Source organism: Dermacentor andersoni, chromosome 2 (genome assembly GCF_023375885.2).
Source record: "Dermacentor andersoni chromosome 2, qqDerAnde1_hic_scaffold, whole genome shotgun sequence".
Lineage (NCBI taxonomy): Eukaryota > Metazoa > Arthropoda > Arachnida > Ixodida > Ixodidae > Dermacentor > Dermacentor andersoni.
In genome coordinates, this window is record NC_092815.1 from 77,867,432 (window position 1) to 77,884,437 (window position 17,006).

General features: G+C 43.3%; 1 protein-coding gene across 1 annotated transcript in view; it reads right to left on the reverse strand.

Annotated features, from left to right (window-relative positions):
* Positions 1 to 1,100: 1,100 nt before the first annotated feature.
* Positions 1,101 to 17,006, reverse strand: part of Snx27 (sorting nexin 27) — a 29,228-nt gene continuing 13,322 nt past the window's right edge. Inside the window, exons 8-11 of the mRNA XM_050189061.3 lie at positions 14,276 to 14,365; positions 12,328 to 12,477; positions 8,089 to 8,217; positions 1,101 to 4,252 (exon numbers count right to left, since the gene is read on the reverse strand). Coding sequence (XP_050045018.1) covers positions 4,175 to 4,252; positions 8,089 to 8,217; positions 12,328 to 12,477; positions 14,276 to 14,365 — 447 coding nt within the window. The 3' untranslated portion in view covers positions 1,101 to 4,174. The remainder of the gene's footprint in view (positions 4,253 to 8,088; positions 8,218 to 12,327; positions 12,478 to 14,275; positions 14,366 to 17,006) is intronic.

Genomic DNA, 17,006 nt, shown 5'->3' on the forward strand with positions numbered 1-17,006 from the left:
CAGCTTCAAAGTCCACGTCCGATTTTTCGAACTCCCCAGGGGCCGCGAAAACGTCCGAAAATTGGCTGGTTGGAAAAATAAATGCATGTCATTTACTGCCCTTAAGGCCTCAATCTGCCACAGGCACATTCGAAAATGCTCTACAGGCCTGTCAGTACACGTATTAGGCATATTGGTGCTTGTACTGTGACAGGAAATACTGGGTGCATGCATGTATAATTAAGGAATACATACTGTGTGCCGTGGCAACAGCCCCTTCCCACGCTTGTTATGCTTTACTGCAATACTTTTGCATATGCTTCACCAAGTAAAATTTCTGTACAGAGGTGAAGCTGACTTTCGGTAACAGTCATTATGCAACGCACCGTGCTTTCCAAGCTTCTAAGCTAATTGCAAGGACAAAAAGGGCGGAGTCCGTACCATTGCTGACAGCAGCAAATTCTTTCAATAAAAAACACTGCACTCTATGGCAAGAAGCTTCATAGCGAACGTCGAAGCAGCTAGGCCTAGCATTGCCGTAGTGGTGGCTACGGCTGCCAGCGGATCATTGTGTGAGAGCGGCAGTTCGAGGTGGCGAGGTAATCAAAATGGCAGCGGTGGTGGCTTTGAATAATGCCATTTTGGACCTGCGGTTATGGCAAAATGTCTGGAAAATCCGACGGCGAAGAGTTCTTGCGTGCGAAATTTCAGACGTTCTGATACATTGACTCTAAGGGTACGTGGTGGTGCCGCGAAGCCGTCCAAATTATCAAGAATCCGGAAAGTCTGTCGTTGACTGTACACTAGCAACTCCTCCAGCCGACGACAGGGCGTCAAACTATTCATTACGATTCCTGTCTGTTACTCGAGCCAGCGTTACCGCGACTTTCAACCCTTTCAATAAACTTGCAGCTAATTTTCCCTGACAGAGGCACAAATTCCCCGAGTTTTCCCTGAGTTTTTCCAGACTACTCAACATCCTTGAGCATTCCCAGTTTTCCCGGTTGGTAGACACCCTGATAATATCCTTCCAAAGAAAAATGCTTGGCAAACATGAGTGCTTCAAGGAAAGTACTTGAACTGAGCAACTTTTGCCCAATAAGAAAAGCAGGGCTGGGTACTCAATTCTCACTTAACATTTATTGAATAAGAAATTCCAAAACAAAAAAGAACGTGACCATCCCACCTGTCTTGGACAGCTTCTACTGCTGCATGCTTACTCTATAAACAAAGCACTGGATTTGGCCATGTTGCACAGGCTTGGCAACAGTTATTAAAAATAAAATAAAAAACATGCATTCTTACAGCACTTCATGATCACTGGTGCATCACACCTGCACTATTGATTACACAGCATGGCCGATATGCCACACTGAGGTTGCATGTTCAAAAATTTCCACTTGGGGAAAATAATGCAATTGTTCACAAGGATGACGAGCACATTCTAGTCACTCTGCAAATGGCTTCATCCTATGTGCAGGTGTTCTCTATTTATTCAGTTATCTAAACTGTTTCCTTCTATCCAACATTTGCTCCCTTGGGATGTGGACATCAGTGTTAAACAGCCTTCACAACTTCGGCACATCAAATCTTTTTTGAACATACTACCGGCTTCATATCACAGCCATTCACCGCAGCTGTAATGCAGAATCGAAATATATTCAAGCAACTTGCTTTAGCCTTAAGCAGCTGCCACCATTTAAGCGAAATGATGCCTGAGTATGTCTCTGGATGGCAGGCGCTGAAGAGGACATGGCACGCGCAAGTACAAGTACAAATCATAGTGGACCACAGGAGCATGTGGTAAAATTGCATCACTGCACCCCGCCAACAGCATGGCACATGGTCTGAAGTTGAGCACTTGCATGATATTTTGCATTAATTTTAAACATTGTGCATCCGGGAGTGAGATGTCAAATCTCAAAAAATGCCACAGGGTGCCACTTTGATAAAAACAATGGCAGCATGACTACTAGACCTTGCCAGCGTCTTAAGACACACACTGCTGCTCCATTACCTCATTTCAGCCCTGAAGGCAGAATTTTTTTTTTGCCTGTTGCCCACGGTAAATAGTAAGGCCATTGTGGTTGGCTTCTGTCATGGGATGCTAGAAGCAGGCATTCCTTGACGTAAATGTAACTACATTTGTTAACTATCAAGCACAGAAATATACAAGTGAGCAGATATTACCATTTTTACATTTTGAGCTGCAACGGGTGCACTGTTGATGGTGGACAGATCTTTCAGTCGTGCTGCTACCAATAGAGGTGTGCACTGGCCTTATCGAAGCAGCGCTGCGCTTACCAGAATTTAAAATCTAGGTTCCGACATGCAATAACCTGCACCCCTGTAAGAAGTCTTAAGCACCATGCAGCAATGCAGCCACGGTGATGTACTTGCCGCATGCTCCAATGGTACCCAATATGTTGTCCCCACCTGTACTATGTTGGTTGCCAACAGCACAAGAAACAAGACGGGGGACAGAAAATATGGCAGTAGTAAAGGAACTGACCATCACAAAAAGACAGATACATGCACAAAAAAAGTCTCTAAACATAGTGCAAGAAAAAGAAAGTGGAAATTTTAGTACACCAGCTAAATTTTGCTGGTACAAGGCACTGGCACACGCTAGTGGCCACATGTGCCACACATCCGTTTGCCAACAGCAGTGTATGCTATTATTTGTGAAACCGTGGGTGCAGACATGGTTTTTGCAATTGTAAAAACATGCCCACCAACAGATAAACTGCATGTACCTGATTCAACCTTCCAGTGTAAAGACTGGCGAAATTTAAAAACCATACTGTATATATAGAGAGTAGCTGAAATGCATCGAAACTTCCAATCCCCTGAACACTGGACAGTAAGTAAATTCCATCTTGGAATATCATACAGCAAACAAAGACATCATCGACATTGCATGCCAAAATACTGGAGAGCACACATACATGGCCTTTGCGCTGGCACAAGCATGTCCACTAACAAAACGGGTATGCATCTGAGCAAGCTTCCAAGCTTAGAAATCATAAAAAAAAGCTTTAAAATGCATTGTCATAGAATGCATCAAGACTGCAAATTCCCAAACACCAGATATTCCATCATTGTATATTGTAGCAATCAGATGTCATTGGCACATCATGCCAAAATATCCCTCGGAGCTTGCCATCAGTTGGATGACAAATCTCTCCATACAAAATAAAAGAGAGAGAGAGAGAGAGAGAGAGAGACAGACAGAGATGACTAGAAAAATTACAGTGCTAATATTAACAAACAGTGCTTTTTCTGACGACAGAACATACTCTGCACCTCCAAAACAACAACTGTTGTACATACATTAAAAACTGTTGTGCCTCGCCATGTTTCATTTGGGCCAAATCCAGCAGCTCGCAAATTATTGCAACAACAACACGTACAAAAAACTCAACGCTTCCTCTCTCCCAGCCAAGCTGCACAAGATGGAAAAACAAGTAGAAAGACTGATTGCCTTTTTTTAAAGATTGGTCTCTCTAAAACTGCGAACAAACAAATGTTGTTCAGGCCAGTGGGTGTACACATAAATAAACATGGCAAAAAATCGACTTTTCAAACACATGAGGGCAGAACACATTGCCCTAGCCTCTTCATACCCCTCTTACACAGGCACACTTACTGCAGTTAATTTGAACTTCAGTTATGGCTTGCTGAAGTTACATTCATCTTGATGAAAAACCAAGCTTCATCCAGTCACAGAACTACTTTTCTTTCTTTTTTCTTCATGGAACATACTGGAAGTGAGCTAGGCCACAGCTGAAGTTCGGCTTAGCTGCAGTTTGCTTGCCCGTTCATCAAGGGTACAAGCCAGTACCGATGGATCTTCCCTCCCTGCCGACGGAACACGTGGCCGACTGCATCAAGCAGAACTGTGGCACGCTACTCTGATGCTGCGTGCTCATTGCACATCTATGGCATCTGGTGTGTGCTCGACACTTGAACAAACCAAATGTCGTCTATACCTAGTATATACAAAGCCTTCTATGTACAAGTATGCACAAGCAACTACATGCAGTGCAGCTGGATTCCAGTGCAGCCCCTCGGAAGCACACGACAGCCGATGCCGCTGCATGTCCTTGCTCAGCCATGGTGGCACTACGCCCCCCCCACCCCAGAGCTTTTCCTCCTTGGTATAGATCTCCTAGTCCACGGGGTGTGGTGGCTGTTACCCAGAAGATGCATTCTCTGTACACCAGGTCCGTTCTTCTTGTATCCGCTCGAAGCAGTCAAACATGAAGAGGAACTGTAAGATCAGAGCGAAGCAAGGAGGCACAAGGCATCACTAATAACAATATCCATCACTTCAATTCACTTCTGTTTATCGTTTTTCTCAATGCTAAAGAATAAAAATTAGGCAATATCTAGGCTGCAACTGAACGTCACATCAGGTTATGTGCATGGTGCTTCATTCCCAACACTTTCCTTGCAGGAGTGTTCAACTGCTCGATTTATCTAACCACAGTGAGCATACTACAAATTTATGAAAAATTGGCTTCGAGTATCCAACTGGATTCCAAATACACTTGAATCTCGATAATTTGAACTCGGAAGCACCTGAAAATTTGTTAGAATTAAACCGAGTTTGAATTAAAGGGAGTTCATTGACTAGCTGACCTGTGTGTAGCACTGCACTAGGTGATGCACGTGCACTGAACTAACGCACGAGTGAAGAGTCTTCAAAGTGTAGCTTCACAGCAGTGCTGCAGTAAAGCCACACTGCTAGCCAAACTTCTTGCTACTGTGAAGCTGCATCTCAAGGCAAAATTCTCATAGTATAACTCTTTCATTACCACATCTATTCAAATCTACCACCGATGATTGATGCTTTAGATCGCCAATTTTGACATGTTGGATCCGTTTCTTATCCATTTAAGGCCATCCAGTAGTTAGTACAGACACTGAGCTTTCAAAATAAGTTTAAATTTTGGTGCTCCTGCAATGTTGGGATTTTTGACGGACCTTTTTGCAAACTAATGTGCATATGTTGTAACGAAAAGAGACGTGGTTGTCACCTTCTGCCACGCTCTAGAAAAAAGCATGCCGCTCACGATTACGCTGCACTAGCATCAAAATTTTGTAATCAAATGACTCCCAGCAAGTTAAGAAATATCGCTGGTTTTGCTGTCCGACAGTGCTGAGCGGTGATAATCCACTGAAAGTGACGCCAGCTGCTCACTAGTGAGGTTTGGTTTGGAGTCCGAGTCATTTTATTCTGCCTAAATGTATTTCTGAAGGTCTGTCGCATGTCGAACATGTGGACCTGGCAGTTTCAAGGAGTTTCCAAGAGCTTCCATTTCGCTTCTCTTGTAAAATCACAGCAACGGCCGCTGCCAGTGTCACTACGCAGTTATCGAAAGTCGCTCCCATGGCATCTTCCCGCACAGCTGCAACGCAAGAAAAGCATCGTGCTCATAACTTTGCTGCACCCGCACTTCAATTTAGTGATGAGGACTCGAATTAGGATTCCGAAGATGACAGCAAAGCAGATTCAAGCTCTGATGGCTACAATTTTTTGAGTCAGCATGGGACATCTGCAGCTATTCACCGGCGAGTTTCCTTCACGGCCTTGAGCGGTCTCATTCCTTGTTCACGCTTATCTGCCAATCTTTTTGCACGACCTTAGAGCTCTACTGATTATCTTCAGGGTGCATACTTCGCTTGGTTATGATGCTGCCATCGGCAGCAAAGAAAGTTCCGTTCATGCCAGGAAGGTCGCCCGTAGCACATCTCGGCCCAGCACTATGGATCAGCGCAAGACAATTTACAATAGCGTGGGATATCTTTCTACTCTTCTTCTCGGTGGAGGTGATAAAGACAATCTTCAAAAATGCAAACAGATATGCTTGGATGCACAATGTTGTAGTTGCCCAGGTATGCTGAGAAAGATTGGTTCTGGAAGAGGTAGACAACTCTAGACGAACGGGTGAAGTACGTTTCTTCGACTTATTGGACCATTCTCAGAAGATGCCGAAAAGGCGGAACTGCAAAATGGGTTGCGAGGACTGCGCAAAGTTGAACAAAAACCAGATGTTTTGTGGGAAAAGTGCAAAGTCCACCTATGCTTCACAAAATCCAGGAACTGCTTCACTGCATGGCATGATCAATAAATTAGTCTTACAGTTTCTTTTTTATATCCGAAGAACGGCAGTGTACTGAGCATTTATTCTTTCGGACAATATTCCTTGGTAATTTACCTTTGAAATGTATATTCTGAATTTTTTTTGATATTAATGTTTTTGTAGATATGTTTTTTAAAATTGTTTTTAGCAACCGCCAGTAAAAATGACACTTTCTAGAATTCTTGTGCTTTACCTAATAAGTGTTTTGTTTGGCAACATACGTTTCTGGAATGAGCATTTCATTATGCACAATATGCTATGCTGCAATGTGTGCTTGAATATTATTTGTAGAGGTAGATAATTTTTTTTCCGAGACGTATAAAACAACTACCATTTTCTTGCAGTAACGAAAGAGTTAAGCCGCACCCTAACCTTATTGTCAATATTTTTTTAAATTGTTGGTATGGCTTATAAGTGCCAAATTATGATAACTGCAATGGCAGACGGGAGCAGCAGCCTGCGCGTGGCTGCAGTGCTGGGCCAGAAGTACCGCCACGCAAGTTGGCGCAGGCTGCTGAGAGCACAGATGGCAGCATGGTATATTTAAATTAACCATTACAAAGTCTTACGCATTCAAATTACTGGACATTTTCACACACTGAAATATATACAGTTTTGGCTGGACCACTCGGTAAGATCGAATAAACCGGGAGTTCGAATTAGTGAGAATCTACTGGATTCATTGGCCCTCTGCTCGGCTGAACACTATACAGTAAAACCTTTTTAAACCACACCCGCCTAAACGGTAGTTCTGTTTTTAAAGTAGTAAAGCTAAATCCCCAACTCTGTGGCCACTGAACATAATGCGTTTTGTATTTGCATAAACCATACCAGCTTATAGCATACGTATCGGTTAACACGTAGTGTTTCCACTTTTCCTCGCGCAATCACAGTGGTGTGTCATTCCCATAAGGCGGTCTGGCAGAACAACAAGCCTCAGAGATCATAACAACGGGCTCCAAGCACCCTGTCTGTTTGTGCGTGAAGCCACATCAACATCATTCCAGCGAAGTGCCAGAGAGCGTTGAGGTGTCGTGCAAGATAGGACTTGCGTCGTGCCGAAGCTCTGATAAAAAAGATTGGGTGCTCAGCATAGAAGAAAAATTGGATATTGCTCGTGCTAGCGAACGAGCCACAACGAAGTCGGCGCTACTAGCACACGACAGGGATCTATGATTGGCTGCAGTGAGTGGCATTTGGAATGCGAAGAAGTTGCTCTGCAGTGCTGCTGCGACCGCGAAGAGATGTCAGCTACGAGGTTCGACTTTTTGCCGTTGTTGCCGAAGTGTCGACTAGCGACAGTGATGAGGACAACACGGAAAGCGACAGCACGGGCGATTCAGGCCTGACAGTGGCAGAAGCTGGGCGTTACGTCAGCCTCATGAATGCAATCGTTGCAACGAGAACAGCACCCTGCAATGAAAAAGGCTCCCTGCAACTTCTGCAGTGCTACCGCGCCCGTGCATGGAGAATATGCAACGCCAACGAGGAATCTGCCATGCGATTGTTTGCCGAGAAGAGGGGGCTGGCTGAAAAGCTGGCTCGAAGTTCAGTAACTTTGAGGCCACTGTAATCGCTGTTAGGCTGCCATGGCATCAAACTAAAATAAGACTTTTGTCACGTGAAGTGAATAAATGCTGCATGTTTTTGCCCAATCATCGCACTCTCTCCGAGTCCTGTTTTTGACAGGTAAGACTTTTGTCACGTGAAGTGAATAAATACTGTATGTTTTTACCCTGTCATCGCACTCTCTCTGAGTCCTGTTTTTGACAGGTAAGTGTGCTATCTCATGTTATTTCGGTTAAGCAGTACTACCTTTTAGTACATACTTTTTCCGAGATTTGGCGAACTACGGTTTAACAAGGTTTCACTGTACATTAGATATCACGCAATGCCCAGCTCTACAGCAGCAAGGCAGCAATACTGCCCGCATTGATGTTATAGCGAAACCAGAACTCACATAAGGTGTGAAGATTTTCACCCAGCGTGGCTTTTTGTCGGGTCGGGTGTACTGGAATGCAAAAGCCATGCCTTCTTCGTCAACCTCCCACTCGGCCACCGTGTCCCACAGGAACTCGATCACTTGTGCCTGCACAAAAGTCACATAGGTTGTCATCACATAGCTAACAAAAGGAGCACTGGTGTGAATGAAAAGTAGGGGCATGCGAATACCGAACAGTAGATATAGAATCGAATGAAGAAAAAAAGAAAGCTGAATATCGAATCGAACATCATAAAATTCACAAACTTAATGCTTACAAATATTGGGCAAGAAAATACGGTGCTGCACATACTCAGGGGTCACCTAGCATTGTATAACAAGAATGCAGCACCTTATCAGTAACTTGGATATGTATATCAAAATCAAGATATACAATAAAGTCTACTTTCATTAAGGGTGGGTTCTAAAATGTTTTTCTTCATTTTTGGTTCAATCTAAACTAAACTTCAATGTTTCAGTTAGTTATTCATGCTGATTTCAAATCTATTAGTTTTTCGATAGCTACTCTGGTTCAAAAGGAATTAGTCTGAAAATAAACTTAATGCACACTCCTTACGGGACTTTGGCAAATGCCAAAAACTTGTGATGCTATTTTTATTTGCTTGAAAGCATTCTAAAGGTAAGAAAACAGACCAACATTTACTGTTAGTACTTCTTTCTTATTTTCACTCATTATTATTTTTTATTGCAATTTGCAAAACGATGCTAGAGTAACAGAAATAACATCATCCCCTAGATCATTTCAATATGAATACACTGATACCAAACTTATTATTGTCTCTCAACAACATCATAGAGAAAATCCCTGTAAGGCTGAGTGCGGTGTGTAAAAACGTTGAACTGAGAAAAACGGATTTGAAGTTTAGATAGCTGAAACTTTTTCTAGAATGCAGCTGCAGCAATATTAATGACATCCTTTTGTAGCTTTATTCTTCACGAGAATGGTCATACTGAATATATGACGGTACCCTCCCAGGAAACAGAGAAAAGCTTGTTATAAAGCCATGTACCGCCCTTAAACCAGCACGAGAAACTACATTTACCACTTCATGTGCCCATTCCAGTGGCCTGCAAGCTTAATAAATACAAAAATTGTATAATAAGGTAGCCTTTCCATAGCAAATAAACTTACTCACAATGTTAAAGTAGATTGCAATGTTAAAGTAAAATACGTGCACCAAATATTTATCGAAGGGCTTGAAGGGCCTAAATTATTGTCATACAACAACACTTTGCTTGACAGTGTGTGAGTGCTCTATGCAAGGTCCTTTGCTGGCTTGTGCCGTTTTGAAAATCTGGCCTTAGTAGCACTACTGCCTAGATGCTCCCTTTGCGACTCTTTTGCGACGAGCAGCTTGAATTTTTACTCCGTTGCGCACTATTATGCCAGACACTCCTTCTTACATGATCACTGCACTTCTGGCGCGCTCAGACAATTTGCCCACTGAATACTGTGTGCCATATCAGCACAGTCTAGAATGCTGCTGGTTGTGCCGGCTGACGATCCGATGACGTCAACCTGCAGCTACGCCCAGTAGAATCAACGGTGTCGGTAGAGTGCCACTTTGGACGCAACAGGTGGTTCTGGCTGTTCCGTTCATGCCGGCCGTTCTGGCAGCGCACCGTTGTCCGCAGTGTGCAGCCTCTCGTTCCCTTGACGTTTTCGTAAATTTTCTTTCTGAAAGCTTGACATGTCTTCTGATATGCCACAAGACAAAAAGACAGTGCATTAGCCACGTGAACACAAGCGAAAGTAGATGAAGATGACCCACGCAAACCTGCAGCCATGGCAGAGACCGCGGCGCACGCAAAACAAAAATAAAAAACAAATAGCTGCTTCAATCGCACCAGCCAATGGAAGGCGCAAGATGGGGGGCTCAGCTTGCATGCAAGCGTTCCGCCCAATCAGAGCACAGAAATCACCCCGAGAAAGAGTGCTGAGAGCGATCGTTCTGTTTGAGCAGCACCATTTTGAGCTAGCGCAAGAAGCGCACAAGGAAAGCAGCTTCAAAACAAGCCTAAGATGGCGGCGGTCGGCTGCGGCCACGGCGCACGAGAAGTTTGAACAGACTTTGCCTGGTGCAGAGCATTTTGTGGCTCCCGTGGTACTTTGCAAGCCGATTTTTTCCTATTTACCGATCGAAATCAGCGTTAATTTGAGGGCAGGTGCTTGAAAGCACAAACATTCTTAAAATGCATTTTTCTCAAAATCAATTTTTCGGACATTTTTCCCATTATAGAATCCGCGTTCCACCTTAGATGGTACATCAAATTAGTATGCCAGCACTGATTGCAGCTCAGTTCTAGTATAGACCATATTATTGGTAATGAGGAACGTGGCCTCAAACCACGTGCCTCGCCGCTCTCATCCTCGCACTGATATGTGGATCGCCATTTCTCCCAGCAGCAGCTCGAAACGGTAACGGTGTTGCTGCGAATTAGCATCATTTTAACTTATTCTGTCTGTTGCAATTACTGCAATGTCAAATGACTCAAGGTCAGTGGGCTACCACTGTGCTGTATTCGGCTGCAAAAATAACTTTAGGAAAGGAATGTGAACAGCGCCTTCAGCTGCGGCGACGACATGGACTCCGCCGCTGTGGTTGCAGACAAGCGTCAGCTTTCGTTTGCCAGCATAAACAGAAAGGACTTGACGCCATCAGCTTAGTCGCACATATGTTCAGAAGATTTTTGCGTTCAGTGAGTGCAAGGTGATGGATGAACGTGGCACCCGTGATCAAACTGGGGATATGAACAAAAGCTGCGTATTCGAGTCTGTCAACTATTTCTATGTGCACGCACATTGAAGTCATTCTGTTCAAAGGTGTTCCGAGATTACCATGCTTGGCAACAAATGTTCTGGTTGACTTTATTAAATGAGCATGCGCTGATAAAGAAAATGAAGGTGTTTTTTTTTTTCTTTCTGTAACCAGCCTACTGTGTACTGGTCGTACCTAGCTTAATGGGCTCTCTCGTGCTTCCGAATCTCGCTGGCCAGCTGACTGGCCGATGCTGTGCTTCGCATGCTGTATTATTTCAGAGAATGAAGCTGCTATTGCAGAGATTAGTTTGCCTCTTGTGTCAGTGAGGTGCCATTACATACGCACCATTTGAGACTTGAGTTCCCATATTCTTTCAATGTGTGACGTGTGTCTGGCATAGTATTCACGGCCACTGCCAACAGTTCGTTTTATCAAGTACTGTAAAGTTAATGGCCCTTCCACTCGTATTAATTTACAGTTTTTACAATTTTAAGCCTGCATGTTTAGAAAATCATACCGTTAAAATTTTAGGAGCATGAAAGCTAGCAAAATGTGTTTCATTGGAGCTTCGCTATTCACCTGGATTGGGATGCACGCTGGTGCGGCACACCGCATGGCACACGAAGATGCCTATGATTGTTGTCACTGATATGGTAATAGACTTCAAGGCTAGATATACAATAATAACATGCTGCATGTATGTTACATATTGACAATGTTCAGAATTCACTCACCTCCTATTTTGATCGTGGCGAGAGCTCTGGCACAGCACCTCTAGGCCCGTAACTGTTCAATATTGCAGCGATATTAAAGCTCAAAGCTTAGTAATGACACGCTAAAAAGTTTCCCAATTGTAATAAGTTGTTGAGACCTTTCATAAAAACACAAAGACTTGCCACTTCTCATCAACAGCACGTTCACTGCCACCTTCCAATGTGATACCATATGCCAGCATAGTGCAAGCTGGTAGATGGCGCTGTGACCACAAAGTAAAATAGTGGCACCCTGGATAAAACTGTCTGTATGAAGGTCTGGAAAATGTTTTTTATCAATAGAATTTCTGCTGAATAGAATCAAGCGTGTTTTTTTCCATCTGAAACGAATTAATTATTGATGTTCTGTTGTAATGAAAACCAAAGAGGTTCTTAGTTTAATAGTAGACCTGTGTTTTGCAGTGATCTTTTATTTATTGCATAGAAAGTTTTACTTTCCAGTTATTCTCCCAAATACAAAAAGGCTATCCCAACTTTACGGCAGCTCGGTTACAGTAAGGCCAGTTTGCACGGGAGATGAAAGGACCACGCATATGTCACGCAATCACCGCCGATTCTGAAATCTGGAGGGTCCCAACAACTTCGTGCGACCCGTTTTACAGGTTGTCCATTCCCGCAACCCACACCTCCCGAAGACAGCTGGAGCAAGGAAACAGCCTCACCTCTAATGTGCCATCGTCTCGGCAGGCCTGCAATTTCAGGCCCTCAATCCCCACAGTAGAGATGACATGGCCATCCTTGCGTGCGTCACAGGTGCAGTGTGGAAAAGACAGCTCCCCGTAGCCTTCCAGAGTCCTAGCGAGTTGCAAGTACTGTGGTACCACCAAGGAAAGTGAGGAAAAAGAAGAGCCATTGTGAACTAAACCCAGTGAACACAAAACAGACCCGAGTGCCAGCACTGCTGTTTTCCACTGGAACAAGTAATGCACACGCTACTTGACTTTATTGAAGCCAGAAGAGTTATTGCTAAGATGAAGAAAAAGTTTCTTATAAAAAGGAGCTAACACAAGCTAACCTAAACCAAGAAAGCGTGATGGATCAAGCTCGCCAACAGGCGCACACAGCAAAAATGATTGCAATTGATGGCCTTCAGGAGCACTCAAGTCTCTGTGGAAAATGCTTTCTGAACAAGACAGAGGAGACACAGGAAGATGAACTGGTATCAACACTGACTAAACAAGGTAATCCTAAGCCTGGAGTCGATGTATCATTCTCAACGTGTTGGTACAGTAAAACCTCGTTAAACCGCAACCGCTTAAACAGTAGTTTCATTTTAAAAGTAGTAATGTCAAATCCTCGACTCAGCAGCCATTGAACATAATGTGTTTTGCACCCACACAAACCGTACCAGATTATTGTGTAAGTATTAGCTAGCACGTAGTGTTTCCACTTTTCCTCGCGCAATCGCGACGGTGTGTCATTCCCATAAGGAAGAACAACAAGCCCCAGAGATCATAACAACGGCCTCCAAGCGCCTTGTCCGTTTGCGTGTGAAGCCACATCAAGATCATTCCAGTGCAGTGCCAGAGAGCGTTGAGATGTCGTGCAAGATACGACTCATGTTATTGCCGAAGCTTGGATAAAAAGACGCCGGGTGCTCAGCACAGAAGAAAAATTACACATTGTTCATGCTACAGAACGTGACACAAAGTTGGCGCTGGCATGTGACAGGGATCTACTGTTGACTACAGTGTGTGGAATTTGGAATGCAAAGCAGTTCCTCGGCAGCGCTGCTGCGACCGCGAATAGATGTCAGCTATGAGGTTCACCATTTCGCCATCGTTGCCTCTGTTGTTGCCGAAGTGTCGCCTAGCGGCAGTCATGAGGATTACATGGAAAGCGACAGCACGGGCGATTCAGGCCCGGCAGTGGCAGAACCTGCGCGTTACGTCAGCCTCATGAATACAATCGTCGTGACGAGAGCAACACCCCGCGACATCTGCAATGCCACAGAGAATCTGCCACGCGAGTGTTTGCCAAGAAGAGGGGGCTGGCTGAAAAGCTGGCTCGCAGCTTCAGTAAGTTTGAGGCCGTAGTCGTCGCTGTTAGGCCGTGGTGGCATCAAACGAAAATAACACTTTTGTTGCACAAAGCGAATAAATACTGTATGTTTTTTCCCCTTTCATCGCGCTCTCTCTGAGTTCCGTTTTGGAGAGGTAAGTGGGCCATCTCATGCTATTTCGGTTAAGCAGTACTACCTTTTAGTAGATACTTTTTCCGAGTTCCGGCGAACTACGGTTTAACAAGGTTTCACTGTACCAGACTTAGGCTGTCCTTGTTCACTCATCTTTGACCCGTTTCTCGAGGTAACACACAGAGTGACTTCACACACTAAAAGCCACTGATACAGTCTGGACCTGATACAGTAAGAATTTGGCACAACTCAAACTGGTTTTTACTTCACAGGACTTTGCTGCCACTTCATCACAACAATTCAATTTTTGATTCTAAAAGCATGGTAACAAGAGCACAATTTATTTACACTACACTTCTCCTTAAGCTGTTAATACTGAGTAATGTTATTGTTCTGTTTACTTAATTATACACCCATACTGTGATGCTCAGAAGGCAAAGCAGGTTACAAACAGACAAACAAGTTAAATAACTTACTTCCATTTTTCGTGAACAATCCTGTAGTGCTTTAAGTTCATAAAGCTTGTTGCCTGGCTTTATCTGTCCCTTGTTTACATCATCAATGGCCTGCAACAACAACAAAACATGAATATTTCAATAAACAGCTTTTGCATGTTTGTGTGTGTGCATGTGTATCAGGCACAGATAATGTGCATTTGTTTCACCACAACAGCTTTAGAAGCTGCATCACAAATCACTGCACCAACAAATATGCCGAAGAATTTTAAAGAAAAACAAATGTCTTTTCAAGCGATCAACATCTGAGGGTGAGCCAATGAACTAAATCTGGCTTGAAGAATTTCTTTTCTATAAGGGCAGAAAGTTACTCAGCAGAAACACTTTGCTATTATTTGCTAGCATAAATTAGCAATTTAAAGGGACACAAAATAAAAAAAAAATGATTTCACCTTTATTTAGCATTTAGTGTCCCTTCAATTAAAATTCTCCAGAGAAACACAGACACAAAAAGTCACAAGCTATGATTTGAGACTACAAAATCTTCAGCTGTATTTTTGAATGATTGATTTTAGTGACTCTTGCAAAGCACGTTATTCAGCATGGCGAGTGTCGTTGTGCAACAGCCCCTCATTTACGTCACAAAGCTTCAACTGCTCATCCTGTCAGTACTTGGCCGCAATAACACCCAAAAGTAGGGGTGTGCAAATACTGAGTACTAGATCTTAAATACCAAATAATAGATTTCAAATTGAATATTGAATTGAACCAAGAAAAGCTGAATATCGAATCAAATATTGAGTATCAGAAAATGCTTCAAGAAATGTATAGCTTACAAATTTTGGCCAAGAAAATGCTGCTGCACATGCTCGGGAGTCTCCTAGCATGGCATAACGGTAACACAGCAAGCTATCAGACTCTTAGGCATATAAAAATCTAGCTGTACAGTGAGGGCCACTCTTATTAAAGGAAACACCAAATTAGTATACCAGCACTGTTTACAGTGCAGTTTTAGTATATGAAGGTCTGGAAAATATGTTTTTTATCAATAAAATTTCTGTTAACAGAATCAAGTGCTTTTTTTATTATTTGAAACTTGATGTTCATTTGTACTGAATACCAATGAAGTTCTCAGTTGGATAGTGGAACCTTTGTTTTGCGGCAGTCTTTTATTTATTGCATAAAAAAGATTTGCTTTCCAGTTTTTATTGAATATACAGAATGGCTGGCCCAACTTTCCAGCAGATGGGATAATTTTAAGGCCAATCTGTGCAACAATCGAAATGACTGCACTTCACACGACTCGATCACCGTTTTGTGCATAGCAGCACCAACGGTAAAGAACAGGCACCATCTGTGCAGTTTTATTGTCAGGCTCGGCGTGCGATTTGACACCTGCCGATGATTCCGAGATTTAGAAGGTCATGGCAAGTCCCCCCCCCCTCATTCGTAGGCCACTGCGTGATGCTTTTGCGCGACGAAACAACAGTTTTTTTTGTTTGTTTGTTACGTAGTCGCTTCAAAAAGAGGTTGAACCAAGGAGACCGTGGCTTGCAAGCGACTGTTCTTTGAGGTACGAAATGTTCGATTAGTGACAACAATTTGTTTTTGAAAATGCACCAGTTTTCTTCAACACAGTTCTGATCGCAATTAGTGATGTAAGAAGCTGCGAAATTTTCCATTTCAGCGGTAATGGAAGACAAGTCGGCTTTGCTGTAATCGCGGATCACCTTCGTAGTTTTCTTAACAGGAGCCCGTGTGTTCATATGAAAAGTGAGTGCAAGGTGAAAGCTTAAGCCTTTTAAGTAAAGAATTGGGGAAACTGTGTCAGGGTTCGTAGTGAGAATCAGGTCTAGTATGTTAGATGAAGAGGCAAACACGCACATTGGTTTCAGTACAAGCTGGGTGAAGTGGAAGTCCAAACAAGTGTTTATAAACTGGGTACTCCGAGAAGACTGGGACGTTGCCGTGTTGTTATGCCAAATGATATCGGGAAAGGTGAAGTCACCAAGAAGAAAAAGGGGTGTGTTAGGGTATCTGACAACTAATTTGTTCAATGCGTCATGAAGGTCACCGCAAAATAATGTCGAAACAGTTGGAGGGCGATAGCATGTGCAAAAAATGACATCTCTGTTGTAGAGTACAACACGCACGCAAAGAAGTTCAAGTGGTGTTTCTATGGAAACTGAGTTCGAAGTGAGCGTTTCAGTAACTGCAATCAAGACACCTCCAACTGATCGCACACCACGATCGCAGCAATAACATGAACACAGTTTCTCACAGTCAAAAATTTCGCTATTTTTTATCCGAGTAGAGAGCCATGTTTCGGTGAGACATACGATATCAGCAGCACATGAATCAATCAGTGAGGACACTGCAGCACATATATTTAGTAGACTTCGCACGTTAGTGAAAAAATACTGATATGCTGTTATTACAATGCGCATGTGCTAGCTATGTCGAACCATTTCCTTCGATAGCTTGACGCGACCGAACTGAAGAGCGTGCTGCATGTGGCATGTCGACTTGGCATACATTGTCAGTGGTAGAACAGTAAACGCGGCACTTTTTGTTCAAAAATAACTTATTTAGCCGTATTGAGTACGTCTGGCCTGATGCCTTGACAAAATCAAGTAGCTTTTTCCTAGACAGGTGCGTTGCTTTACAAAAATCTTCGCCCACAGATATTCCGGTGGATTTTAGATTAGATTTTAGCGTCAGAATGCTATCCTTTAGTTTTGAGCAAGAAAAT